A 27000-nucleotide genomic window follows, 5' to 3' on the forward strand; every position below is an offset into this window, starting at 1 on the left:
CCATAGAGAGCTTATATTGATCGAGTTAAACAGCATGCAGCTACAATTTTTGTCCCAACTTTTTCTGCTTTATGAACTCCTAAGTTGAAGAAAGTTGGTTTCCATGGTAAACTTAGTGGATAACCGAGACTTGAACTTATTCATTACCTTACATTGTGATTGACACTTGAGCTGTTCAATATATTTTGCTTATTCCATTTTATACTATGTATCTCTGGGAGAACTATTCGGCTAATTTAGTTTTATTTTCCTTTTTAGCTGTTATGGCAAATGCAATTCTCATCAATATCTTTATATTTTATTGATGGTTGACGACAGACTTTGTTCAAACACATTGTTGAAACCCTATTTAACTATTCGCTCTCTCTTGGTAGGGAATCATTGTGATATCATCCAAACAGTTCAAATTTGACCTTTGCATTGCAGCCACATGCAATTAGGAGCTAGCGATCAACATGCAAATACTTAGCTGGCATCACTGTAATGATTATAAGTTCAAATAAATATGAATCACTGCTTTGAGCTTCAATTTGTTGTTCACTGACAGTTTCTTTACACTATCTTCTCTAAATATATCTATTCTGTACTTCTATTACAGCTTGTGATGTCTGCGATAACCTGAAAGTGCTTTGTCAGAGTTGAGCCAGGCTAAGCCATCAATAATGGCTCAGGTATTAAATTAAAAATTTATTACTCAAACTCTCATGGATCTGTTGACATAATCCAAAACTGTTTTGAGAAATAAGAACCCATTCTTCGTAGTTTTCTTGTCTTCATGCAACACTGAAGCTGTGAAGGAGGTGCCAATTGTTCTGAAGCTCCTATATGATCGGGATGCCCTGGATGAAGGGTCAAGGAGTCCCTGGTTATGAAGAATGCCAAGCCAATTCATGGAGTGGCTCCGGAGTGTGGAGTATTTCCAGTTCGTGTCATCGTGTGTGATTGTCCCAAAGTCATAAGTACTAGAGCCTGGGGCGCGCCCGTTGGCGCGCCGCCTGAGTGGAACATTGGTGAAGAGGCAGTGGATGATTAAGCCTGAGTGGAATGATGGTGAAGAGGCAGTGGATGATTAGGGATATAGATGGGAGGAAAGAATAAGCAAGTTTTGGTTAAAAAAAATAAGAAAGCAGGCACTCATAGAGAAGCAAACTGCAGCTAATAAGATATAGACATCTTAATACTTAGTGGTCTCTAGTAGTAATAGGCACATATACAGATGGTCTTTAACATCTGCAAGGTAGTGCAGTATGGATGGTAAGCACTTATGGTCCCAATGACGCATATCCAATTTCATCACTTGTCGCACGGCACAATGGGCTCATCTTAAATTAAATTTGAATATATCAATACACTTCTAATATAAAATTTAAACAATTGACCAGAATGGTGTTAGGATCTCAAGTTTTTATTGTCGAGACCGCTCATGTTCAGAATTCAGGTATGCACTACTAATTTCGTACTAACAAATGAATCAACTCTATGTAATTGTTTTTCAGTACTGTATAAATCAACATTTATGCTCACATTCTTCTGAAAAATGTATACCCACTTCTTCAATATTATGTCCAAACAAAGGGAAAAGAAAAGGACCGGCTTATTCTCAGTCTATCCTGCTGTCAATCCTTCATCAGATGCATGTTATGTTCTCACTTCCTTCCAATCTTGCCCTTGCCCATTGTGATCTACTGATCTGTAAGGCTGTGAGAACCTTTCAAGAGAGCTATTGCCTGCACAACATACATATGAACCAATTTTTCATTAGTTCCTGGGCCCGTGAAAACTGAGTCCATCTGGTCAGAAAGAGGTGCTCCAAATTGCATCATCCCCTTCCTTCATCTTGAGTGCGCATAAGCTTGCTAGCTGGATTACAAACCACTCCACACTGCACCTCTAATTGTTTTCCACCGACCGCATGGTTGCTTGTTTCATAAAGAAAATGTTAGCAGTTGGTTTGGTATTATAGTGATCTTCAGAAATGGTATAGGGTATACAAAGCAACGGAAGAAAACTGATGTGGTGGTGTTCCATTGCGCATATCTGTCATTGATGCTTCAATATTTACACTGCCCAAGTTATAGACCACCTCAATTTCTTAAATGGAGAACAACCCCAAAGCATGTTGCTTGACTGCTATTATTACTGAAGGCATGTATTTTTTAAGGGATATATTTTTTACACGGTGTTCAATAACATACTTTGAACCTATTATTACTTAAGGCATGTATTTTTTAAGGGATATATTTTTTACACGGTGTTCAATAACATACTTTGAACCTATTATTACTGAAGGCATGTATTTTTTAAGGGATATATTTTTTACACGGTGTTCAATAACATACTTTGACCATTAATTTATTCCATGTTATGCTCCCAATGAATATGAAATTAGCATCATATGAAAGGACTTCAAAGTATGAATATCACGAGCTTGCAAATAAGCAGAGTGGTAGCTAAAGCGACAACCCACAAAAAAGATCAATGTTGCAGTGCTGATCAATTTATTTTCACTCCTTGCTGCGAATCATCTAAAAACCTGGACTACTGTCATATTACCTGAAGATGAATTATTGCGAGCTGAACATGGAAAATTCTGGTATGCAATCCAAAGGTGTCAAACCTGACATGAAAAAGGAAAATGATCAGATCACCAAAGAGGCTCATCATACCATACCATCCTCAATCTTAAGTCAACCAAACTCATATTATTTGCAATTGACTGAAACCTCCGCATGAATTCATTATTTTCGTCTCTCTTTTCCTTATGTCTATCAAGAAACCATCAGTGACCCATTGCAGTCCCATTTAAAGTATTTAACATTTAAGAAAACATTCAGTACAGTAAAATGGAAGATTGAGATTTGCATCTTCTGAATATTAGTGCCAAATATAAACCCATCCTGCTACCAGTTGTACTAAAAAAAATTGACTGCCAATAACCAAAATGCTAACTACTAAAAAAATCATCCAGTATGTGAAGCTCCTAAATTTTTCCTTATGCTACTTTGTAAAACTATAGTACAGAGTTTCTGGCAAGAAAATTGGTTCCCAGGTCATCCACTCATGATGGATCAGCAAGCAATATCACTGCAGTCTCATTTTCCAGACAAAAAATATAGTGTTAGGAACTCATGGAGTTGATTTTGTAAGATGCAGATGAGCAACATTCAGCCATCATACAGTAATAAATCGAAAGAAACTAAGATTTACGTTGTTAAAGAAGATAACCTTGGATGAATCCTAATTCAATCATAACAAAGCCAAGAATCATAATCCAGTCTTAATGAAGCCAAGAATCCTAATTCCCAGTGTACCTTGGATATGAGATTGATGTCAATGGAGGTGCGAGCAACAGTCGACATAGTAGTTGACCCTAGTTCCGAGGCACGCACTATATTGCCAAAAATAGAACATAGACAAATTACTTCTTCAAATTGCAGTGAAAATTCATGCATTATTCATTAGAGGGTAAATTACCATTGATTCAGAGATGGCGATCGTTGCCATTTGTTCATTTTAGTCTATGAATCATTGTGTTCATTTTAAACTACAAGAACCGCATGTGGAGGGAGTGAAGGGGCTTGTGCTTCAGAATAATTTTGATGTGTTTCGTGTTGAATTGAATCTTATTTAACCCTAGCAGTGGTGGATTGAGCTTGGACTTTTGGGGGCTACGAACAAACAAAACAAGAGAAGAGCTTCATCCAGATGTAGAAGAGAAGGTAGGCTTAATGCAAGCAAATTTGAGACAAAAGTAGGTGTGAGAGAGAGAGATGAATCACAGAATCAGAAAGAGGATGTGGATGCTCACCGGGATGCAGCAGGACCACGGCGCCCCTCCCCTCCCCTGCTGTGCTCTGCTTACCGCTGACATTGCCACCAGCTTCGGCTTCTTTTTCGGCCTTGGCTCCAGCTGCGGCCACTCTCACGTCGTCCTCCTGTGGATGGACTCCAACCTCGCCCCGTTGATCGTTGCGAGATGTTTCCTTAACAATAGATTATATGTGCTTTCTGCCTTATGGAGCAGAAATTATAAGCCAGCAGACAGCAAGCAAATATACCATGTCAAGTAAATAAATGGATCAGTTAATTGATATCATTGACACATTCAAGAGGACAAACTTACAGGGTTGTGCATCTCTTCACTTAAACCAAAATTTTCCAGAATAGAAGCAACCAATGTGGAGAAATAGTGTACAGCATAGGAGCCAACCCCTACCTGAACATCGGAATACCAATGATATGTGATGTAACCAGAACTAATTGCAATTTCCTGAAGAGTGTGCCAACACAATTTATACCAGAAAGTTGTGGGCATATGGAACTTACCGCAGATCCATAAATTGTGAGGTAAAATAAACTTTTCCTTCCCATTGGTAACAATTTCATCCCCTATAATGAATAATAGGTCACACCAACAATCAATTTGATAGAACACATTTTTCCATAAGCAAAAAAAAATCCTAGTTAAAATTGAGTCACTGAACGTTCCTTATCAAAAGAAAATGGTCTTACTTCTTGGTCTTCCCACACAGTTTAGAGTTGCCTCATGGTGTATTTTACAACAAACTAACAGAATTACAACGAAAACTATCTTCGCTAATTAGATCAAGAGATTTCTATGTTTAGAATGGAAATTCTATAAATAAACTCAGAGTGAGGTGTTTAATAACAAAATACAGTAAGTTAACTTAACAATTTCATATACTTAATAATAAGCTTGATGGAAGTTCCCAATAACAAAATGCAGTCAGTTAACTTAACAATGTTGTCTGCTGATAAGTAATCAATTAGACCATCATGTTATGTAGAAGACTGTCAAAAAAACACAGAAAAAAAATAATAATAGGACATTGGAACCATAAAATTTTAAGATACAAACTTACAAGGGGATTATGAAACAAAACAAATATGCGAACCATACGAAAATCCAAGTGTTGCGCTAAAAGGAATATGTAAATAAAAGGACTATACACGAAAAGAAGTTCATACCAAGCACAGAGATGAATCGAAACAAAGTGGGTACGGTCTAGCTATTAAGAGATGTTATTCAGGTAAAAATCATCCATCTGTATACTTCGTAAAACGGGAATACTTATCCTTCAACCAAAAAGGCCGAAACCACCATATACAAAACAAATTTTGAGACATTACCGAAATGCATTGGTTTTGAAGTGAAAGGAAAGGCATGTCACTGCAGATTTATTCACGGCAAAAGAGTTGCAACTTTCCAATCACCCCTCCACAAACCCACTCCAAAACCCAATTCTATGACTAAACCCCAAGAATACCTAAAATACCAAGATGCTATCAGACGCATCTTACAGCAAAAACCCCAAACCACCCCAAAGGCCCTAAACCCTAGATAGAACGGCGCTACGATCCCCGTGCAAACGCAGCAGCAGTCCCAAATCCGCCCATGGTGCACCAAACTGCGGGCACGATTATACCTTTGATGGACCGCCCCACGATGGTGGAATCGAAGGCCGCAGTGTCATCGCCGGTGGAGATGATGATGGGCGCGGCGAGCGAGGCTAGGAGCAGGAGCGGATTTGGGAAATCCCATGATACATAAGCGTTACAAGTAAATAATGATTTACACAGTACAGCAAGCAGTGCAATGGTTTCTACAAATATAACCGAATTTTAATTTCATAGGCAAATGAAAGACAAGCATAAATTCTACAATGTCAGATAATTCAAATTGTATTGTCATGCTCCACTAACTAATGATTTTAATGGAAGAATGTTGAAAAAAAAGTAATAAGATTTCTGCCAGAAAATATAAGTTTCAGTTCAGTACAAACCACCCATACCAAGAGAATAGCACCAGTTTTGAATGATCCAAGTGATAGCATCTCAATTCCCTGTAAGATAAAGAGAATCAGTAGGTTTATCTCCAAGAAGTTTGGGAGGAAAACAGAACATATTTGTGAAGCTCTTGAACCATAGTCATTTCAATAATGCATATTAACCTTATATCTCAAGATAAGACAAGAGCATACCTGAATGCAGAAAGCAATCCCCAAAACATTGTTTGCTAGCCAATGCTTCTTCGCAGAATACCATATGCAAAAGAAAAATCCTGGGATTGATGTAACAACTTGAGACTTGGTAAACTCCACTGAGAGCGCTGAAATAAGAAATTAATGAACTTAAAAGGGCCACCAAGACATAAGCTTGTAACATGATTCATGATTGCACCAATCTGACAGATACACATGCAACAATCTGACATATGATACACAATTGCACCGATGATTGAGCATTTAAAAAAAAAGAGGTTTGGGTCCTACAGACATACAGTGGAAAAATGCATCATGCTGAACGATGAAATTATCATTCCATTCTTTTGGAAGAAATCATTTCATGGAAGGCAGCAATGTTGCACTGCATCAGAAAAAAAAAAGCACATAAACAATCTTAATTGCACAAATACAATATTACGTAGTTACATGAATGGAAAAGCTACTATATCATCCAACCTGCCAGCTTTTGTGTACATCATTGATTCATTTTCCTAATGATCTGCAACAACAACGGTGAAAAAAATGATTATAGAGATTTGGTGGGGGCAATTAGATGAGATGAAGGAAGGGGATATTAGATATAAGGATGTACCGTGAATAAGGCACTACTGGAACTCGCCTTCGATTTAGCACAACACTAATGAGGTAAATTAGAACATGGACAACCAGACAACTACCCTACCCCTGCATCAGAAATATGAAGCTGCACAGATGAGCTTTTATCTCAGCTGTCATAAGCAGTGAAGAAAATCAAGCAAAACTTGTAATTGTACCAATGAGTGAGATGGACAGATGGTTGCACCTCATTAAAAATAAAAAGGCCCAAACCTCCTGTCCCCACCTGATGCTGGCCTCCTCCCTTGTTCCCCATCACATCGCTCCAGCCGCTGCTGCCATCTCTCCCGCGCAACATGATCAGAAATCCGGCCACCCTCACTGCATGCAAAATTGAAGCTCATCAGAAACGACTCTGTGCAACAAAGAACAACCAAGCAACTCCTCTGAGCACAGCCTTGCCACCTCTTAATTATCAGTGCATAGTGATGTACACATTCATGAAACAAAAAAAATATCCACAGCTAGAGAAACACGCAACCTTTGATCGTGCGAACACGATAAAGGATCAGTCATTTTGTGCACCTCCATTATCCTCATATACTGTGAATAATAGAACCCGTACAAATTGGGATCGTGCTGCATCAGTAAAGAATCGGGGATGAGAGGAGATTTCTTCCTGTAACTTACCGAGATGGCCACTGGGAAGAGCCTTGGGGATGGGGCTTGGACGCCGCCAGCCACCTGCCTCATGACCGCTATGAGCAGCGGAAGCAGCAGGGCGAGGAACCGCCACCAAGGTTGAGCGGCCATTGCTGTCGCCGATTGAACCGGTAATTTTTTTCTCTGTTGTGAAAGGGATGAACACCGCGGCAAAGACAAGGGGAAGGAGGATCTGAGACCCTTAGCCTCCCTGTTGCAGCCGATTCATCCCCTTGTCATCGTTGACAATGGCGGCAAGCTGCTCAAGGAGAGCTCGATTCTGTGTCCGCTAGATCAACCACAAGCAAAAGTCAGTATTGCTTGAGATCACAACACAAAATCATCATAGCTGCACAAAAGACAAAGATTGGCATCGATTACCTTGGCCCTTGGGGCGAGGCAGCCCATGAGAGTGGCAGCGGCATTGCCGGCGTTGTTCTCCTCAATAAAACTGATTGTGGAGTTCATTACGAGCAGTGTGATGATGCCCACGAAGTCCTGCCAGCCCGGCAGCTTCCCTGAAAACACCAAACAAATCAACCCTCGTCAATTCAATCAAACCTCTCACAATCCCTCACATGCCATGCTCTGGAACATCATGATTCATTAAATTCATTACTACTTACTCCTCCATTGGCAAGAGCGATGGCCATGATCGCCGCGGCCTCCATGACCCAGGACAGCGGGTTCCACATGAACCTCAAGAACTTGCTTTCCTGCACACACACACACACACAAACAAACATGAAAAAAAACTCTGCACCATCGAATCGATTCCTAAACAGAACAAGAAACTTTAGTGATGGATGCCTGGGTTAGCCTCCAAACATAAAGGCCATTACTATGAAAGAGCTGCAAGAGAGAAAGCAGTTGCGGGTGGTCCCAGAAGGCTTGGATTGCACAGATTCTACCAGAGGATGTTGAGATGCTCCCATTGCAACTCACTGATGGAGAAGAACTGGAGAGCTCAGCTAGAGCTGGAGGAGGTGGTAGTACCAGTTCCCTACTGGTACCAGTGGTGGCTTGATCACTTCAAATTGGAGGGACTATTGGGCCAAATTCCTCTACTGAATCTTGGGAGAGAAACTACGGATTGGGTGGGTCACCTTCTTCTCCTTGAGCTTGTTGGGGCCGAAGAGGTTGAGGCACTGCTCGGCATTGGTGGAGGTGAGCCAGCCGGAGACGGCGATCGACAGCGACGACGGCAGTGGCACCGCGAGGCGGAGGAGGCCGGCGAGAGCAGGAGGTGGCACCGCGATGGGCAGGCGGCGGCGCCGTCGGCGTCGGCGTCGGCGGGGGTGGAGAAGAGTGTTCGCCTCCTCCCTTTCTCCATGTTCACCTCGAAGCCCACGCTCGGCGGAAAGGCGTCGGAGCGAGGGGAAGGCAGAGGTGAAGGCAGTCGGAGACTGCGACACGACGGCGGCGTCGGTGGAGGTGGAAGCGGCGGCGCGAGGGCGAGGCAGATGTGGACGCGGTGGCGCGAGGCGACGGCGGAAGTGGCGGCGCTCGACGGCGACGGCGACGACGGTGGCGGAGGAGGGGAGGCGGGCGACAGCGGCTAGGGTTAGGGGTGAGTGGACCGGCGGCGGAGGAGGAGGATGGTTGAGGGAGAGGGAGAGAGAGGAGGAGCGGCGGCGGCGTTCGGCGGCGGCGCGAGGGGGAGGCGGTGGCGGCGCGAGACTGCGGCGGCGGCGGTGGCGCGAGGCAAGGCAGGAGAGGGAGAGGGCGAGACGGGAGCGGGGAGGGGAGGGGATGCAGGCGGCGGCGGCTAGGGTTTGGGTTAGTGCGGGTAGTTTAGCGAAAAGCCCCTCAAGTTTTAAGTTTTACAGCGCGGTCCTAACTCGCGTACTTTCCTTACTTCTCATGTAATATCCATATTTTTTAAGGGTCTTTACGAAAAATAACACCTCACAAGTACTATTCTCGGGGGACTGCGGACGAATTACGCGTGAACCAGAGGGCTTTCGCAAAAAAATACAGTAGAAATCCTACGTGGATACGCCCAGAACTCACCCCATCCGCCACACTTAATAGTCTCTAATTTCCAGTCTGTTTGTGTGCGTTTCTTATCTTATGAGTAATGTTGGTCAATACAGCCAGACAGTCCTGGGACCGGATTATGTGGTGCCATATCTCCTGGCGGTTGACTTTTTATCTATCGAATTGTTTTACTCCTGAATCTGGTGGAGTATGTGTGAATGGTTAATACCCGAATCTCGTGTACTTTAGGTTCACAAGAAAATATTGATGACAAGAGCACAAGATTGACGTGTTTCTGCAGTACTAAAACTTGTTTTTGGGTAACCAGGAGGAGCAGCGAAGCAAATCTTTTTCGGTTCCCTGGCTATACTCGTGGAGTGCAATTGTAAAACACAACCGCAAACCAAACCTTTGAAACAACCAAAACACACAGATTCCAGGGCACATCCCACCAGCCAAGGACAAGTAGCTGTGCCCTTCGAACCACATCAGAAAACTAGCAATCCCAAACGGAGCAGGACATCAACATATTTCCAGAGTTGCAAAAAAAGCAGTATCACATACAGCAGCGAAATAGCGTATGGTTCAAATGATTGTTACTGCTGCTGAATTGTCTTCGTGGGTAACCGAGTGGCGTGGTTCAGCTAAGTCGCTACCTTATAGTTACAACTTAGGTATGTTCAAAACTCAACCACATAGAACAAAAAACGTCCCTACTACAAGCGGTTCAAAATTACTTGGCCCCACGGCCACGGGCCCTTCCACCAGCTTTGACGCCTTTCTTCTGGCTCATGTATGCCTTTCCCATCTTCCCTTTACCTTCAGCTGAAAATATTGGTCGTACAGTGAAGAGTAAATGAGACACCTAGTAGTTAATTAGGGGGATAAAAACCAAGATAAAATAAATTATAGTTGCATTTAACAAGCGAGGTCAAATTCAGAGTCCTCAATCAGTAATGGCATTCACAACATGAAAACATTTCATTGGTCCAATTGTACAGTGTGAAGAGTAAATGAGACGCCTAGTAGTTAATTAGGGGGAAAAACCAAGATACAATAAATTATAGTTGCATTTAACTGTGAGGTCAAATTCAGAGTCCTCAATCAGTAATGGCATTGACAACATGAAAACATTTCAACACAAAACAGGAGAATGATGTCCAAACATTAAACTAAAATTTCTATAAAATGGCTGCATGTGCTTAGAATATAAAAAAACCAGCACATGAAGATATATCTATAATTCTATATAACTAGAAGACACTCCAGATAGAAACAACAGAGAACATGAAGATATATCTATAATTCTATTTAACTAGAAGACACTCCAGATAGAAACAACAGAGATTAAAAAATAAAATGTTGTTGAACCCAATGACCAAGTTAACTGTTCACAACATGACAAGTTGAAAATTTGACCAGTTTACTATTCCCTTCATCCAAAAGCTTAAAACCTATTCCTTTTGTCACGAATAACTCATCCGTCATGTGACAAAACCAATGAACCATTGACATACATGCAGCCAATAAGACTATTCCTTTTGTCACGAACACTAAGGTAACCCATTCGACAAAACAAATGAACTATATACATAAATACAGACCAATAGATAGCTTCACAAACACAGTGACTTAACACAGTTAGGCTTATTGAGGAAAGGCAGCAGCGTACCACCCAGAGCGGAGGCCTGGTCCCTCCTGGCCACCAGAGGATCGTCGAAATACCCAACTGCATGCAAATAAACAGTATGAGGCACACCACAACGAAGCAAAGGTCATGTAAGCAACGAGGCACAGGTCAGGTAAGCAGTGCAAAGAACTTACCGGAGGGCATGGGGTAGACGATGAATGCGAAACCGGACTTAGTCCCGACGAGCGCTCCTTTGCGGTAGCGCGTGAACTTGTTCTCGAACATGACCTCCTCTGTGTCCTCCTCCTTGGTGGCCATGGCTTCCCTGCAAGTATCAAAAAAGAAAAATCAAATCAAATCAGTACTAAAATGCATGAGATCCAAATCCACGCCCACCAAAACGCAATAGCATACGAGAAATCGGCAAGCAAGAGATCCAAATCCGCACCAACCAAAGCAACAAATCCGCACGAGAAACAAACAAATCGGCAAGCAAGAGATCCAAATCCGCACCCACCAAAAGCAACAAATCCGCACGAGAAACAGCAAATCGGCGAGCAAAAGACTAGGGAGATCCAAGTCGCGAATACCACTTAAACTCACAGGGAAACGGATCTGCAATAACGAAGAAGCGGAGGCCGAGGACGAGAGACACACACAGTGAAGGCGGCGGCGGCGGCGGAAGGTGGAGAAATGATGCTGGTCGTTCCTTTTATACCTATAAAACCTGGGCCGGCCCAAACCTAGTGCCTCGTCTTTTGCCTTATGTTTTTATGTTTGTAAGCCAAAATTTAAATTTTCTATCTTAAATTTAGGCCATGTTTGGTTCTATAAAAGTTTTACTGTTTTCGAGCACTTTTTGCTATAATAGATCTAAACACTAGAGTTGATTTTAGGGTTCTTTCATCGTAGCTTATTTTTCAGCATTTGCTTTTATATCGTTAAAAACACGTATGTAAAAAATTTATTTATAAATTATTTTCCGTTTGCAAATATGCCGTCAATAAGCAGAACGATAGAGTCCTAATATAGTTTTGCGTTGAATAAAAAAGAACATGTTGCACCAAATATTGAAAAAACAAAAAAGAAAGGAACATGGATCAATGGATGGATAGAACACCAACCAATCTCGATAGTACCCGTAATATATCATTTGATCTCTAATCTAACAAAGTCTCGTGATCAAATAACATATCATTTGATCAGAGACGACTTTGTAAGATTGGAGTGGAGGCGCGAACGAGGTCCGGCGCCGCCGCGCAGATCGATGACGCCGGCGGACGGTGGACGACTGCGGCGGACGAATGAATCGAGACAACTTCTCTTCTCCATGATGGATCGTGGATGAATGGATGGACGGACTGACCGAGTATATATAGAGCCTTCAATTTGGTGCCTTGTATATCGGGTCCCCGTAACGGAAATTGACCATTTAATTCATTCTATTTATTTCAATTCGGTGCCTTATATATTGGGTCCCAGTAACGGAAATTGACCATTTAATTCATTCTATTTATTCGTATGCCAAATCAAATCTTCACTAACTAATTTCTTTCCTTGTTTCCCAGTAACGGAGTAGTATTGTTATTAAAACACCGCAATCAGCGCCACCCAATCACAATTAACAACACCTACTTATAAGGAGTACCATAGTTGGGCTAACGGCTTGGCCCATGGCCCGTGTACGTACGCTTAGTACAGATCTGACAAATTCGATATTTCTGGCTTAGTAAGTTAAGGCTGCATTTGATCATGCATATTAGAGGTTAGTTTTTAGGACGTGAAACCAAAAAACTCATTAGCACTTAATTAGTTAAGTATTAATAAATTTTTAAAAAGATTTATTAGATTTTTAAAACAACTTCTATGTAGACTTTTTATTTTGCAAATTACGCACCATTTAATATTTTGAAATATGTGCTAACGGAGAAGGAGAGAGCTGACGTTTGAAGTTGGAGAAAAGAAGCATGCAATGGTCATTAATACATGTCTCTTAGTCTTACTATTAATTAGGAAAATATTTCTTCGGTAGAAAAGACACAAGAATAGGAAAGGCAAACATCGGTTCAACATTAACTCTTATTTTATATAAAATGAAAATATGGTTGCACGAGGATGAAAAAAAAATAAAAAATAGTAACAAAATATATATTTTTCCATTTAATGATTACAATCTCTATATATGATCTCTAAATAGGGTGTGTTTAGTTCACGCTAAAATTGGAAGTTTGGTTGAAATTGGAACGATGTGATGGAAAAGTTGGAAGTTTATGTGTGTAGGAAAGTTTATATATGTAGAAAAATTTTGATGTGATGGAAAAGTTGAAAGTTTAAAGAAAAAGTTTGGAACTAAACAAGGCCATAATCTTGTTCTTATCTCTACTTTCCAACTCACCTACCTCGTTTTCTGCGCGCAGGCTTTGCAAACTGCTAAAGGTGTGTGTGTGTATATATAAAAGTTACTATAAAAATCATATTAACCCTTTTTCAAATTTATTTTAGCTAATACTTAATTAATCATGCATTAAACGCTGCTTCGCTTTGCGTGCTAGGGACGATCACACCCTTAAACATGCCCTAATAGCATTCAACGAAATAAAAAACTTCCTTAAATTTTATCAGTAATGCAGTATATTTTTGGCCATGTATGTACAACAATAACAATAACAATAATATGCCTATATACGGCCGGCACAGCTACGTACATACTCCCCTCATTTTAAATTAAACCAACCTAGAAAATGATTTAGTCTGTGTATTTTAGGTTGATTTATTTTAATATTGAGGAAATATGATAAGTAGTACTCCCATATTAGGGCCGTGTTTAGTTCTTTTTCAATTTTTTTTAAAGTATACGGATATACATTTGAATTATTAAACATAGGCTAATAACAAAACAACTTACAGATTCCGCATGTAAACGGCGAGACGAATCTATTAAGCCTAATTAATCCATCATTAGCAAATATTTACTGTAGCACCACATTGTCAAATCATAACGTAATTAGGCTCAAAAGATTCGTCTCGTAATTTACATGCAAACTGTGCAATTGGTTTTTTCGTCTACATTTAATGCTCCATGCATATGTCCAAACATTTGATGTGATAGAATTTTTAGAAGTTTGAAGTGAACTAGTTTAGTTTCACACCAAAATTAGAAGTTTGAAGAAATTGAAACGATGTGATTGAAAAGTTAAAAGTTTGAAGAAAAAAGTTGGAATCTAAACAATACCCTATGTGAGTGTGACACATCTAATATGCAATCAAGATAGATCGAAAAGACAGCTACAGTCAAAAACAGGCAACAGGGCAGTTTCTTCAGTCAGATATGATCGACGATGGCAGATGACCAGATGTATTGCGAGCAGAATTTAGAGTGTGTTTAGTTCACATTAAAATTGAAATTTTGGTTAAAATTGGAACGATGTGACGGAAAATTTAGAAATTTATATGTGTAGAAAAGTTTTAATATGATGGAAAAGTTGAAAGTTTGAAGAAAAAGTTTGGATCTAAACTCGACCTTAGAATGACATCAGTATATGAAGTGTACTACATACCTTTACCACTAGTAGGCTGTGTTTAGTTCAGCACAAAGTTTAGATTTTGTTTGAAATTGGAGATGATGTGACTGAAAAGTTACGTGTGTATGACAGGTTGATGTGATGGATGTCACACCCTGAAGTTCTCCTCCCAAGCTTAAAATTAAATTTATAAATGACCCTAAGAAAATACCGGTGCAAATCAAGATAAAACCCTAAGAAAGTAATACAAATAATACCCGCGCCGGTCACCACTCCCGAAACCGCTGCCGCCGCGCCCCACCTCCCCCGCTTTCCCCGCGCCCACGCCGCGTCGCCTGCGCCCACTCCACATCGCCGCCCCCTCTCCCCGCGTCTCCCGGCCGCGCCTGCGCACGAGAGGGGCGGGATTCAATTTTGAATCCCCTCCCATCTTCTCTCTCTCCTTCCCCACGTCGCCGGCGAAATCGGAGTATGACTTGCTGAGTACAGTGGATAGTACTCAGTCTTGCTCTATTTTTCCCCCAACCCCAGAGTACGAGTATGTGTCCGATGGTGGGTTCTTCGAGGAGTAGGCTTCATCCGTGCAGTCGAGGATGCCTATGGAGTGATGTTCCCGCTGCAGTTTAAGTCAAGGCTTAGCTCCTGTTACCTTTCTTTTTCCCGCTGCATTTATGTAAGACTTTTATAATGTTTGTAAGACGTGGATCTGTATGTCAACATTGTCGTTTGTGTACCCCGGCCGGTCCTGGACGGGGGTTTTAATGCATATTCTGCTTGGAATTCTATTCGGGAATTTCTGGGCGTGACAAGTTGGTATCAGAGCCGACCTTGACCGTAGGACAAGCCAAATGGAAAACCTAAGAGCCCTCTGAATTCTTTTCATTGCATAAGTTCTTTGCAATTGGATTTGTTCCAGGAAAATTTGGGATCTGTTCTCGTGGTTCAAGGGAAAAAAATCTTGTCGCTCGTTTAAGGGAGGTTTGCCAAAACAAGTCGGTCTAGGGTTTTAGTAAAATTATTTGAGATGTTTTGACCGTCAGTCGGGATTGGATGGGATTTGATGGGCGAAATGCATTAGTTCTTAGCTCAGGAATATGAGTTGTAAGGTATTTATGCTTTTATTGTTATTATAAGTATGTATCTAATTTCCCCATTATCTTATCGCTATGTAAGTCCGTCTTATTTATTCGCTCTCATGCAAAATAATCTATGCATAAAATTTCGCTCTTATTCGATTCTCTTATTTGAGTCCTTTATTGCTTTATTTAATTTGGATTTGAGCATGCATTGATCCTACCCCTTTGTCTTCTCTAGATGGCCGAGCACCCACCCAACCACCGCGGAGAAGGCATGGATGACTTCGTGGCAGAGTTGGCACGCATGACACTGGTGGTGGGCTACCCCAACGCGCCGGAGTACACGACTGTTCCACCGCTCAGTGGCGAGCTTCCTCACCGTGTCCGCTTGGAGGTCCATGGTTACGTGGGGACTTGCCTCGCTAACATGGTGGTCGAGGCGTCTGGAGCCACAGCAGATCACGCATGTCAGGAGGCAGCATATCTGATGATGGCCAGACTGCGGGAGCGCCACAACTACATCTTCCACAACACGGTGTACCGTTTCCACCCTCGTCGAGCCAACGACAGTGATGTCAGTTCCTTCCGTCCGACAGCCGGCGAGAACGACACCACCTTCAGTCACGTGCGCTGTGATGAGGGGGATGGACAGGATGCACTCGGACCTGCACAAGGCGTCCAAGGCCTTGAATGATGGGAAGCTCATGAGGATCGTCGCTCTGAAGGACGAGATAGCGCGCCTGAAGAGGGAGAATGCTCAGTTGAAGGGTCTTCCCGCGCCAGGAGGAGTCCAGATCCGCACCACGCCTCGCAAGTCGACAACGGCACCCGTGCGCATCCAGCTTGCGCCCAGGAACCCACCTCCGTCAGCAGCTCCCGCAGCACCTCCAGTTCCGCCCGCAGCTCCAGCAGTTCCTACAGCTCCAGCGCCAGCCCCAGCTCCTGTTCCCGTGTCAGCTCCAGCATCCGCTCTCTCCTTCGCACCTGCATCAGCCGTCAGGGGCCCCGCCAGTGGCAATGGGGGTTGGTTGCCTGCTACTCCCAGTGGCAGTCGCGACCGCAGCAGCAGCAGCTCCAGTGGCATAGAGCCGGGCAGCGGCGAGACTTATCTGCCAGGCTCCAGGAGTCGCTCAGAGGACCTGGTGACGAGCAGGAGGACGCCTTCAACTTCACCGACCGCAGGAGCCGTTCCGAGCATTAGGCTCGTTTTCCATTAGCTTATCGACTGTCTAGCTTCTGCTTGTTAGTTTGTGTGTTTAGGTTGCTTGCTTGGGGTCAGTTGACAGTCGATATCATGTGCCTATGATATGGCTGTCTTAATAAGGATTTTTGCTTGCTGTTTAAAGTATTTTAATTCAGATTAGAACAATTGCAGTTTAAATTTCTATATAATAAAGCTTAGTTCCTGAGTATCTGTTTTTCTCCGTTTCCCCGTCTGCTCTTCCTCCAGATGGTCTACACCAGGACTGGCACCCGCACGACAGGCGAGGGCAGCAACGGCGAAGAACGCGCTGATGGTGTGCACCCCAACAGTGATTCCGGCAATGGTCCGCCACCACTTCCCGAGAATCCGACGCTAGCCCAAGTTATGGCACATCAGACTCAGATGATGGCAGCCATGATGCAGCAGATGCAGCAGCAGCACCAGCAGATGCACCAGAGGATGCTGCAGCACGCTGAACAGCAGCACCGGCAGTTTGGTCCCCCTCCCCCTCAGTCCAAGTTGCCAGAGTTTCTACGTGTCAGGCCACCCACCTTCTCCAGCACCACCAACCCCATGGAGGCGAATGACTGGCTCCATGCCATAGAGAAGAAGCTGAATCTCCTGCAGTGCAATGATCAGGAGAAGGTCGCTTTCGCCACACACCAGCTTCAAGGTCCTGCGTCAGCTTGGTGGGACAATCACATGGCCACCCGCCCGCCAGGCACTGAAGTCACTTGGGCGGAGTTCTGTCGTAGCTTCAGGAAGGCACAGGTGCCAGACGGGGTCGTGGCACAAAAGAAGAGGGAATTCCGGGCGCTCCATCAGGGCAATAGGACAGTGACAGAGTACCTCCATGAGTTCAATCGCCTCGCGCGATATGCACCGGAGGATGTCCGCACTGACGCCGAGAAGCAGGAAAAGTTCATGGCAGGTCTGGATGACGAGCTGACCAACCAACTGATATCTGGGGACTACGCTGATTTTGAAAGACTGGTTGACAAGGCAATCCGTCAGGAGGATCAGCGCAACAAAATGGACAGGAAGAGAAAGGCGGCACAGTTCCGGTCCAACCAAGGAAACCATCAGCGACCGCGTTTCACTCCCGGACAGCAGGGTGGACCTACCACCATGATCGTCCGCCAGCACCGCCCGTTCAACTCCAGCAACTTCCACCAGGGCGCTAGTGGCAGTCAGAACCACCATGGAGGTCAGCCTAACCGCGGTGCAGCTCCACGCCCACCAGTGGCACCAGCACAATCAGGCCCGTCCGCACAAGCTAAGGAGACCGAAGCCAAACCTGGGTCCTGTTTCAACTGTGGTGAGCTTGGCCACTTCGCCGACAAATGCCCGAAGCCCAGGCGTGCCGGGCCAAGGTTTGTCTAGGCTCGTGTCAACCACGCGTCTACAGAGGAGGCGCAAGCAGCACCAGAGGTCGTACTGGGTACGTTCCCTGTTAACTCAATCCCTGCAACAGTACTTTTTGATTCTGGTGCAACGCATTCTTTCATTTCAAAGAAATTTGTGGGGATGCATGGGTTAAGGAAAGAAGAGCTTAGTACACCAATGAGGGTTCATACCCCAGGAAATAGTTCAACCTCAGTCAATTTTAGCCCTTCAGTGCTAATAGAAATCCAAAGATCACCATTTCTAGCCAACCTCATTCTTCTCGAATCCAAAGACCTAGATGTCATTCTTGGGATGGATTGGCTGACCAAGTTTAAGGGAGTCATCGATTGTGCGAATCGCACAGTCACCTTGACCAACGAGAAGGGAGAAACCGTGGTGTACAAATCACTAGTCTCACCAAAGCAAGGGGTCTCCTTGAATCAGATCGAGATGGAAATCCCAGTGGTCACCGAGGAGAAGAATTCGAGGAAGTTGGAAGAGATTCCTATAGTCTGCGAGTACCCAGAAGTGTTTCCCGAAGATCTCACTACCATGCCACCCAAGCGAAAGATTGAATTCCGGATTGATTTGGCACCGGGAACCGCGCCAATTTACAAGAGACCGTACAGGATGGCGGCCAACGAATTAGCAGAGGTCAAGAAGCAGGTTGATGAGCAACTGCAGAAAGGGTACATTCGACCGAGTACTTCACCTTGGGGTGCTCCGGTCATTTTTGTGGAGAAAAAGGATAAGACGAAAAGGATGTGCGTTGATTATCGCGCACTCAACGAGGTCACAATCAAGAATAAATATCATTTACCGCGGATCGATGATTTGTTTGATCAACTGAAGGGAGCTAAGGTGTTCTCTAAGATAGACCTGCGATCAGGCTACCACTAGTTAAGGATCCGGGAAGAGGATATTCCAAAGACGGCTTTCACCACTCGATACGGGCTGTATGAGTGCACGGTTATGTCTTTCGGACTTACCAACGCACCCGCATTCTTCATGAATCTGATGAACAAAGTGTTCATGGAATTTCTCGACAAGTTTGTTGTGGTTTTCATCGACGACATTCTTATCTATTCAAAGTCTGAAGAGGAACATGAGCAGCATCTTCGTCTGGTACTCGAGAAGTTGAAGGAGCACCAATTATACGCCAAGTTCAGCAAGTGTGACTTCTGGTTGACAGAAGTCAAATTTCTGGGTCATGTTATTACAGCTCAGGGTGTGGCAGTTGATCCATCGAACGTGGAGTCAGTTACCAAATGGACCCCACCGAAGACCGTGTCGCAGATTCGAAGTTTTCTTGGACTTGCTGGTTATTACCGCCGATTCATCGAAAACTTCTCCAGGATCGCCCGACCCATGACTCAGTTGCTTAAGAAAGATGAGAAGTTTAAATGGACAGCTGAGTGCGATAAGAGCTTTGAGGAGCTCAAGAAGAAATTAGTATCCGCACCAGTTTTGATTCTGCCCGACTAGATGAAAGACTTCCAAGTCTATTGCGATGCATCCCGCCACGGGCTTGGGTGTGTTCTAATGCAGGAAGGCAGAGTGGTTGCGTATGCCTCGCGACAGTTGCGTCCACACGAAGGGAATTATCCAACCCATGATTTGGAATTGGCAGCAGTGGTTCATGCTTTGAAGATCTGGGGGCACTATCTGATTGGCAACCGCTGTGAAGTATATACGGATCACAAGAGTCTGAAATACATCTTCACCCAACCGGATCTAAATCTCCGACAACGAAGATGGTTGGAATTAATCAAAGACTATGATATGAGCATTCACTACCACCCGGGGAAAGCCAATGTGGTGGCAGACGCATTAAGCAGGAAAAGTTACTGCACTGCTCTATGCATCGAGGGCATGTGTGAGGAATTGCGGCAGGAGTTTGAGCATCTCAACGTGGGAATTGTTGAACATGGGTTCGTAGCCGCTCTAGAAGCACGGCCTACGCTCGTCGATCAAGTTAGAGCCGCTCAAATAAATGATCCGGAAATAGCAGAGCTGAAAAAGAACATGAGAGTCGGAAAGGCTCGGGATTTCCTTGAGGATGAGCATGGCACAATCTGGATGGGAGAAAGATTGTGTGTACCTGACGACAAGGAACTGAAGGATCTGATACTCACCGAGGCTCATCAGACACAGTATTCCATTCACCCAGGCAGCACTAAAATGTACCAAGACCTCAAAGAAAAGTTTTGGTGGGTCAGTATGAGAAGAGAAATAGCTGAATTCGTCGCACTCTGCGATGTTTGCCAGCGAGTGAAGGCAGAGCATCAAAGGCCAGCAGGTTTACTCCAACCTCTTCAAATTCCAGAATGGAAATGTGAGGAAATTGGAATGAACTTTATAACAGGACTGCCCCGGACATCATTGGGTCACGATTCAATCTGGGTAGTCGTGGATTGACTCACTAAGGTTGCTCACTTTATACCAGTGCATACCACCTATACGGGAAAGAGATTGGCAGAGTTGTACCTGGCAAGGATCATGTGTTTGCATGGGGTACCTAAGAAGATAGTATCTGACCGAGGGAGTCAGTTCACCTCAAAATTTTGGCAGAAACTGCAGAAAGAATTGGGGACCCGTTTAAATTTCAGTACCGCCTACCATCCGCAGACAGATGGTCAGACCGAGCGAGTCAATCAAATCTTGGAAGATATGTTGAGAGCTTGCGCTCTTGACTTCGGTGGAGCTTGGGACAACAGCTTGCCATATGCGGAATTCTCATACAACAACAGTTACCAAGCCAGTCTACAGATGGCACCGTTTGAAGCTTTATACGGCCGGAAGTGCCGCACACCTCTCTTCTGGGATCAGACAGGCGAGCGTCAATTGTTCGGGACAGAGGTATTAACGGAAGCAGAAGAGAAAGTCAGAACCATCAGGGAAAGGTTGAGAATTGCCCAGTCTCGACAGAAGAGCTACGCGGATAACCGCCGAAGGAAGCTCACTTTTGAAGCAGGGGATTATGTGTATCTTCGGGTTACCCCGCTCCGGGGAGTGCACCGTTTTCAAACCAAAGGCAAGTTAGCACCACGTTTCGTGGGACCCTACAAAATCTTGGAACGAAGGGGGAAGTTGCTTATTAGCTAGAACTTCCATCCAACATGATCGGCATCCATGACGTGTTCCACGTGTCCCAATTAAAGAAGTGCTTAAGAGTACCCGAAGAACATGCAGATTCGGAGCATATTGATATCCAGGAGGACCTGACATATGTGGAGAAGCCGGTTCGTATACTTGATACCAGCGAAAGAAGAACCAGAAACAAGGTCACCAGGTTTTGCCGAGTTCAGTGGAGTCACCATTCAGAGGAGGAAGCAACCTGGGAAAGGGAAGACGAGTTAAAAGCCGCCCATCCGCACCTCTTCGCCAGCTCCTCCGAATCTCGGGGCCAAGATTCCGTTTAAGGGGGGTAGGTTTGTCACACCCTGAAGTTCTCCTCCCAAGCTTAAAATTGAATTTATAAATGACCCTAAGAAAATACCGGTGCAAATCAAGAGAAAACCCTAAGAAAGTAATACAAATAATAATCGAATCTGGCATGTGGAATTTTTCTTGAGTTCTACATGTCGAAATTCACTAACAAGATTTTTAGTGGAATTTTTAGAGCCCTAGAAATAATTTTAACCAATTAAAATGGAGCATGCAATATTTTAATTCCAGGGAAAATCCTTTTCTCCTTTTTCTTTTTCTTTTTCCCTTCCCTTTCCGAATGGGCCGCCGGCCCATTCTCTCCTTTTTCTCCCCCTCCTCCCCGCTGGGCCGGCCGCAGGCCGAGGCCCAGCCAGGCCGCCCCGCCTCCCTCCTCTCCCGGGGTCGCCGACAGGTGGGGCCCACCTGTCGGGTCCTCCCCCAACCTCCCGCCGCCGCGCCGGTCACCACTCCCGAAACCGCCGCCGCCGCGCCCCACCTCCCCCGCTTTCCCCGCGCCCACGCCGCGTCGGCCGCGCCCACGCCGCGTCGGCCGCGCCCACGCCGCGTCGGCCGCGCCCATGCCACGTCGCCGCCCCCTCTCCCCGCGTCTCCCGGCCGTGCCCGCGCACGAGAGGGGCGGGATTCGATTTTGAATCCCCTCCCATCTTCTCTCTCTCCTTCCCCACGTCGCCGGCGAAATCGGACGTGCTCGGGTCGTTCCCGACCTTCCCGCCCCTATAAAATCCATCCCCGAGCTCTCCTCCTCATTTTTCCTTTTGCCGTCTCTCTCTCTCGAGCTCTCCATCGTCCCCGCGCCGTGCAACCACTCGCCGCCACCGCCCCGCTACTCCGGCCGCCGCTAGCCGCCGCTAGGGTCGCCGCCGCGCCGCGCCGCCGTCGCCGTCGGGTTCGCGAGGCCGAACTCCACCTCGTCCGCCCCTTCCCCGTCGGGATTCATCGCCGGAATTCGCATCCCCTCGCGCTCCGGTGAGTTCAACCTCTACCGCCGCCTTCGGCCATGAATGCCGGTCGCCGTGGTTCATCTCCCTTCCTCTAATCTCTCTTCTCCTTCCTTAGGGCACCCCGAATCCCGTCCGCCGGTTGCCGTCGTCCTCCCGTGGCTCGCCGTCGCCGTCGTCTTCCTCCGCGCCGGCCACCCTCGGTGAGGCGTCCTCTCCCCTCTATTCCCCTCCCTTTCCCTTCTAGCCGCCGCTTTAGCGCCGCCGCCCGTTAGCCGTCGCTTTAGCACCGCCGCCCGTCGGCGCCCCCTTTGCGCCGCCGCCTCCGCCGCCGGTTGCCGTCGCCGGCAACGCGTGTGCGCGCGCCGTCACCGTCGCCGTGGCCGCTTGGCCGGTCTTGAGCCGAGCCGGGTCGCCACCGCCCGTCCGATCGGCCCCGAGGGCGATCTGGGCCGTCGGTCCCGTGGACCGGCGGTGGACCACCCGCGTGGTCCCGGTCCTCGGTGAACCGTCCCCCCTGAGCCACTGCCGAGTGGGCTCGCGTGCCGGCACCCCTTTCCTCCCTCTCCCGAGCCGCTGACCAGTGGGGCCCGCGTGTCGGCGCCGCCCCACCCCGTGCTGACGTCAACCCTGGAAGGCTTTATTGCGCAATAATTCATTAGGGTTTTTCTTTTATAGTAATAAACACAGTGAATCTTCTAAAATTCATAACTAATTCATCCGAGCTCCGTTTAAGTCCATTCAAGTCTCAGTAAATCAAGAAAAATGTGTAGAATCCATTAAAAATGGTTTTGTTCCCTGTTTCAGTAGTCTTATAGCCTGTTTGCATTGTTTGCCTTGTATGTCGTTAGATTCCGGCTCTTCTGACGCTCCGGTGTACTTCGAAATAGTCGCCGAGGTTCCTCCAGCAGCAGAGCAAGGCAAGTCATGCTTGTCACTTGATCATGTTGATCCTACATTGCAAATGTTCTATTGTTTTCCTTCAAATACTGCATTTATTTTGCAATAACACTATGGTATGATTATCTATTGTTACAGCCATGCTATTTTGATACCATGCTCCTTTGTTAGCTTGGGTTATAACATGAATAGACTTTGGACTAGGAATTGCTTAGCCATGCTTAGTTCCACTAGCACACAATGGGGAGATCTCATTAAAATATAGACTTTAGGTTCAATTGGTAATGTTGGTTTAGTATCACCATTTTGGTGTTGGTTAATTAAAATGAATCACATGGTGGGCTGTGGGTGCATGGTTTTGCTGGTCGCACCCATGGCATTTAAGGACCGGTTCGCGGGAAACACTGGAAGAACTTATCGTGCTTACCACAAGCCAGCGTGGGCAACGGCTGGGCTTGTAGTATAACTTTTCTCTAGCTGACGCATCCAGGCAAGGGTGGGCGTGATGGAGTTTGGATGGGCCCTGCGACGGCCTATGTGGCTTCCGGATTCACCTAGGCACGAGAGGGGACTGCCCGTCGCCCGCTGGGGACGGGGGTGAAACCTGAGTTGTGGTGTGCTTGGCTAGAGAGGGTTATGCGAAGGGTCCTGTCACGGCCTCTTTCCGGTATGTCGTGGTGGCATGTCGGCGCACGGAAACGTGTCGTGGGGCTATGTCTTGTGGGTACAGTTGTACACCTCTGATCAGAGTAAAACTATTCGAATAGCCGTGCCCGCGGTTATGGGCGGTCAACCAGACTCACCGTGATTAGACTCATCTTAGTTTAGTCTAATGAAATTGGATGGTATAGGTGGATGGTTGGGCCTGTTGCAACATGGTGGAACGTTGGACAGTGGATGATTAATACTACTTAATTATTACAACTGTTTTCGCATACGACTTCTGTTTATAAATGCCAGTATTGTGCAAATGAACCTGTTTAGCTCTCCCTTGTTAAATCCCTGCATCATACCCCCCATTCCGGTATGACTTGCTGAGTACAGTGGATAGTACTCAGTCTTGCTCTATTTTTCCCCCAACCCTAGAGTATGAGTATGTGTCCGATGGCGGGTTCTGCGAGGAGTAGGCTTCGTCCGTGCCGTCGAGGATGCCTGTGGAGTGGTGTTCCCGCTGCAGTTCAAGTCAAGACTTAGCTCCTGTTACCTTTCTTTTTCCCGCTGCATTTATGTAAGACTTTTATAATGTTTGTAAGACGTGAATCTGTATGTCAACATTGTCGTTTGTGTACCCCGGCCGGTCCTGGACGGGGGTTTTAATGCACATTCTGCTTGGAATTCTATTCGGGAATTTCTGGGCGTGACAATGGAAAAGTACTGAAGTTTGAATCCAAATTTTGGATCTAAACGCAGCCGTAGTAGAGTTTTTTTTAAAGAACTGTAGAGTTCTTTACCACGAGGAGTAGTGCTAGTAGAGTTAACTAATATCAGAACCAACATGTATAATACTGTATCTTCTAGCACTCAATCTTTCCCTCCATGTTTCTTTTACCACTCACTCTTTCTTTAAGTTGGGTATAAAATTATCTCCATGTTTCTGTTAGCACTCACTCTTTCTCTTACTTAAGAATTTAATTAATGTATTTAACTTATATGTAATGCTAACTCTTACATGAGACTGAGAGACAACAATATATATTTTCCTTTCTTAATTTCTCTCCTTTACATAACCTTCTAGCCCACTATTATCACTCGTATAGGAGTACAGAAGGAGACATTCCTATACGATCTCCGTTTGGCAGAGCATGGCAAAGCAGGTTCAGCTGAAAAAATATCTCGTTTTTTGTTAGTCAGTTTTTCGAACTGTTTAAAAAATCACATCAATTCATTTTTCAAGTTGGCAGCCGCTGAAGTACACAGATTGATCAGCACACTAAGACAATCGGAATGATTGTTTTTTAGTATACTCAATGAGTACGGTCCTCAGCGAGTTCGGTTCGGAGATGCATTTGATAATGTAATGATAAAAGGTGTACGGTTTCTAATCCTAAAGTCTCGTGCTAAATTCTTAACAAACTTATAATTTACTTTATAAATATTGGAAAGGACGTCTCTTCCTCCGAATCTTTCTTTTTTTAAAGAATACATAAGGGCTCAAGGCTCAAGGGACATCTACGTACTAGTAACATTTTTTCAGCAAGGCTGCAAAATATACATATAGATGTATATATTTGCCGGTTGGCCCTCTTCATACATACATAGGATTAGTATAGCAATATCACTCGTACCACAGATAATCTTCTACTACTCCTTACGACATGTCAGGTTAATTATTTCACCCTTTCTGTCTGTCGTTTTTATTTTTGGTGCTAATTGCTCCTCCGTATCTAAATATTTGACACTATTGACTTTTTTAAATAAGTTTGACCGTTTGTCTTATTTTTTAAAAAAGTAATTATTAATTCTTTTTCTATCATTTGATTCATTGTTAAATATACTTTTATGTATACATATACTTTTACATATTCATAAAAGTTATTGAATAATGCGAACGGACAAACATGTTTAAAAAAGTCAACAGTATCAAGTATCAAATATTATTTAGGGATGGAGGAAATAACTTACTGTTCGGAAGGCTACAAGAGAGAGAGAAAAAAAGGCACACGTTTAAGCAATATGTACATGATGTTAAGTATATCGATCTGCTACACAGGAAGCTAGCGTACATCGATCTATGTAGCCAAGATAATAAGCTAACCTAGTTAATTTCTTTCCGAGTTGTACGAAAGCACAGGTATTTTAGCTAATTATTAAAGAAATAAAATCCCAAGCTAATTAAGCATACAGATATATATATGTTGTTATTAATTTGTTAATTTGACAGTGCACAAACGCATGCATCAGCCCAATATGGAGTAGAAAATTAACACATATATAGGTAAATCTGAGATATAGTAACTTACTAGCTTAGATAGAGGACTTCCAATCCATCGCCGATCTGTGGATCCATCGAGATTTGTATTAGGTATAGCTTCAGATCCAAAGAAGAGAAGCAGCTAGCGCGCTGAGCTCGAGGTAGGTAGCTTGCTTAGCTCAGGGCTCAGCTTCGTCAAGCTCGATCTGTGCAGTCTCGATCCGGCCGGCCGGACGGCAGCAGGGAGAGCACCCACCATGGGCCATGGCCAGCTTGCTTTGCTAGCTACAGGTCTCAGGTGAGGCTGCCGGCTGCCATGGCCAGCTTGCTTATGCCGGATGCGCCATGGCAGGCAGCAGGCATGGTGGGTGGTGGGTGCAGGTGAGAAGAGGAGAGGAAAGAAAGAGGCCCCTGCAGCTGCAGGAAGAAGAAGATGAGGTTGTTTGGTTTGCTTTGGCTGCTTTGCTTGCATACTTAAATTTGGTGTGGCTGTGGCTGTGGCTGCTCGCTGGTACTGGTGGGTGGAGTGGAAATGGAATGGAGGACTATTTATACTATATTGATTACACTCCTAATTAACCCTAGCCGTGCTACTGCCACTGACTGCTCCATATGGAGTACTGTACAGTACAGACTCTACTGCAATACTCCTACTATACTCCACGGCCGCCCTGAGCTTTGATTTTTTTTTTCTTCTTGTCGACACTGAGCTTTGATTTGA

The 27000-nt window shown here is 44.8% G+C and overlaps 1 protein-coding gene and 1 long non-coding RNA gene across 4 annotated transcripts; both read right to left on the reverse strand.

Moving 5' to 3' along the window:
• Positions 1-1374: 1374 nt before the first annotated feature.
• LOC136355302 (uncharacterized) lies at positions 1375-9414 on the reverse strand. Its single transcript, XM_066307691.1, has 15 exons — positions 9397-9414; positions 8390-9091; positions 7910-7999; positions 7665-7801; positions 7272-7572; positions 6800-6962; positions 6619-6710; positions 6483-6525; positions 6302-6387; positions 6003-6130; positions 4327-5864; positions 4124-4216; positions 3809-4012; positions 3312-3388; positions 1375-2617 (listed from the first exon to the last, which is right to left on the reverse strand). Exons 1-4 carry the CDS (start codon positions 9412-9414, stop codon positions 7751-7753), a joined length of 861 nt encoding a protein of 286 aa, XP_066163788.1. The 3' UTR covers positions 1375-2617; positions 3312-3388; positions 3809-4012; positions 4124-4216; positions 4327-5864; positions 6003-6130; positions 6302-6387; positions 6483-6525; positions 6619-6710; positions 6800-6962; positions 7272-7572; positions 7665-7750.
• Positions 9415-9775: 361 nt separating this feature from the next.
• LOC9270341 (uncharacterized) lies at positions 9776-26802 on the reverse strand. 3 transcript variants are annotated; one of them, XR_010739308.1, is made up of 5 exons: positions 26329-26802; positions 11497-25188; positions 11088-11218; positions 10936-10992; positions 9776-10088 (listed from the first exon to the last, which is right to left on the reverse strand). It is a non-coding gene; the product is annotated as an uncharacterized lncRNA (long non-coding RNA). The 3 variants fall into 3 exon arrangements; XR_010739309.1 differs by having other exon boundaries at positions 11484-25188; XR_001543696.3 differs by lacking the exon at positions 11497-25188.
• Between the last annotated feature and the right edge of the window lie 198 nt (positions 26803-27000).

Source organism: Oryza sativa, chromosome 2 (assembly GCF_034140825.1).
Source record: "Oryza sativa Japonica Group chromosome 2, ASM3414082v1".
NCBI lineage: Eukaryota > Viridiplantae > Streptophyta > Magnoliopsida > Poales > Poaceae > Oryza > Oryza sativa.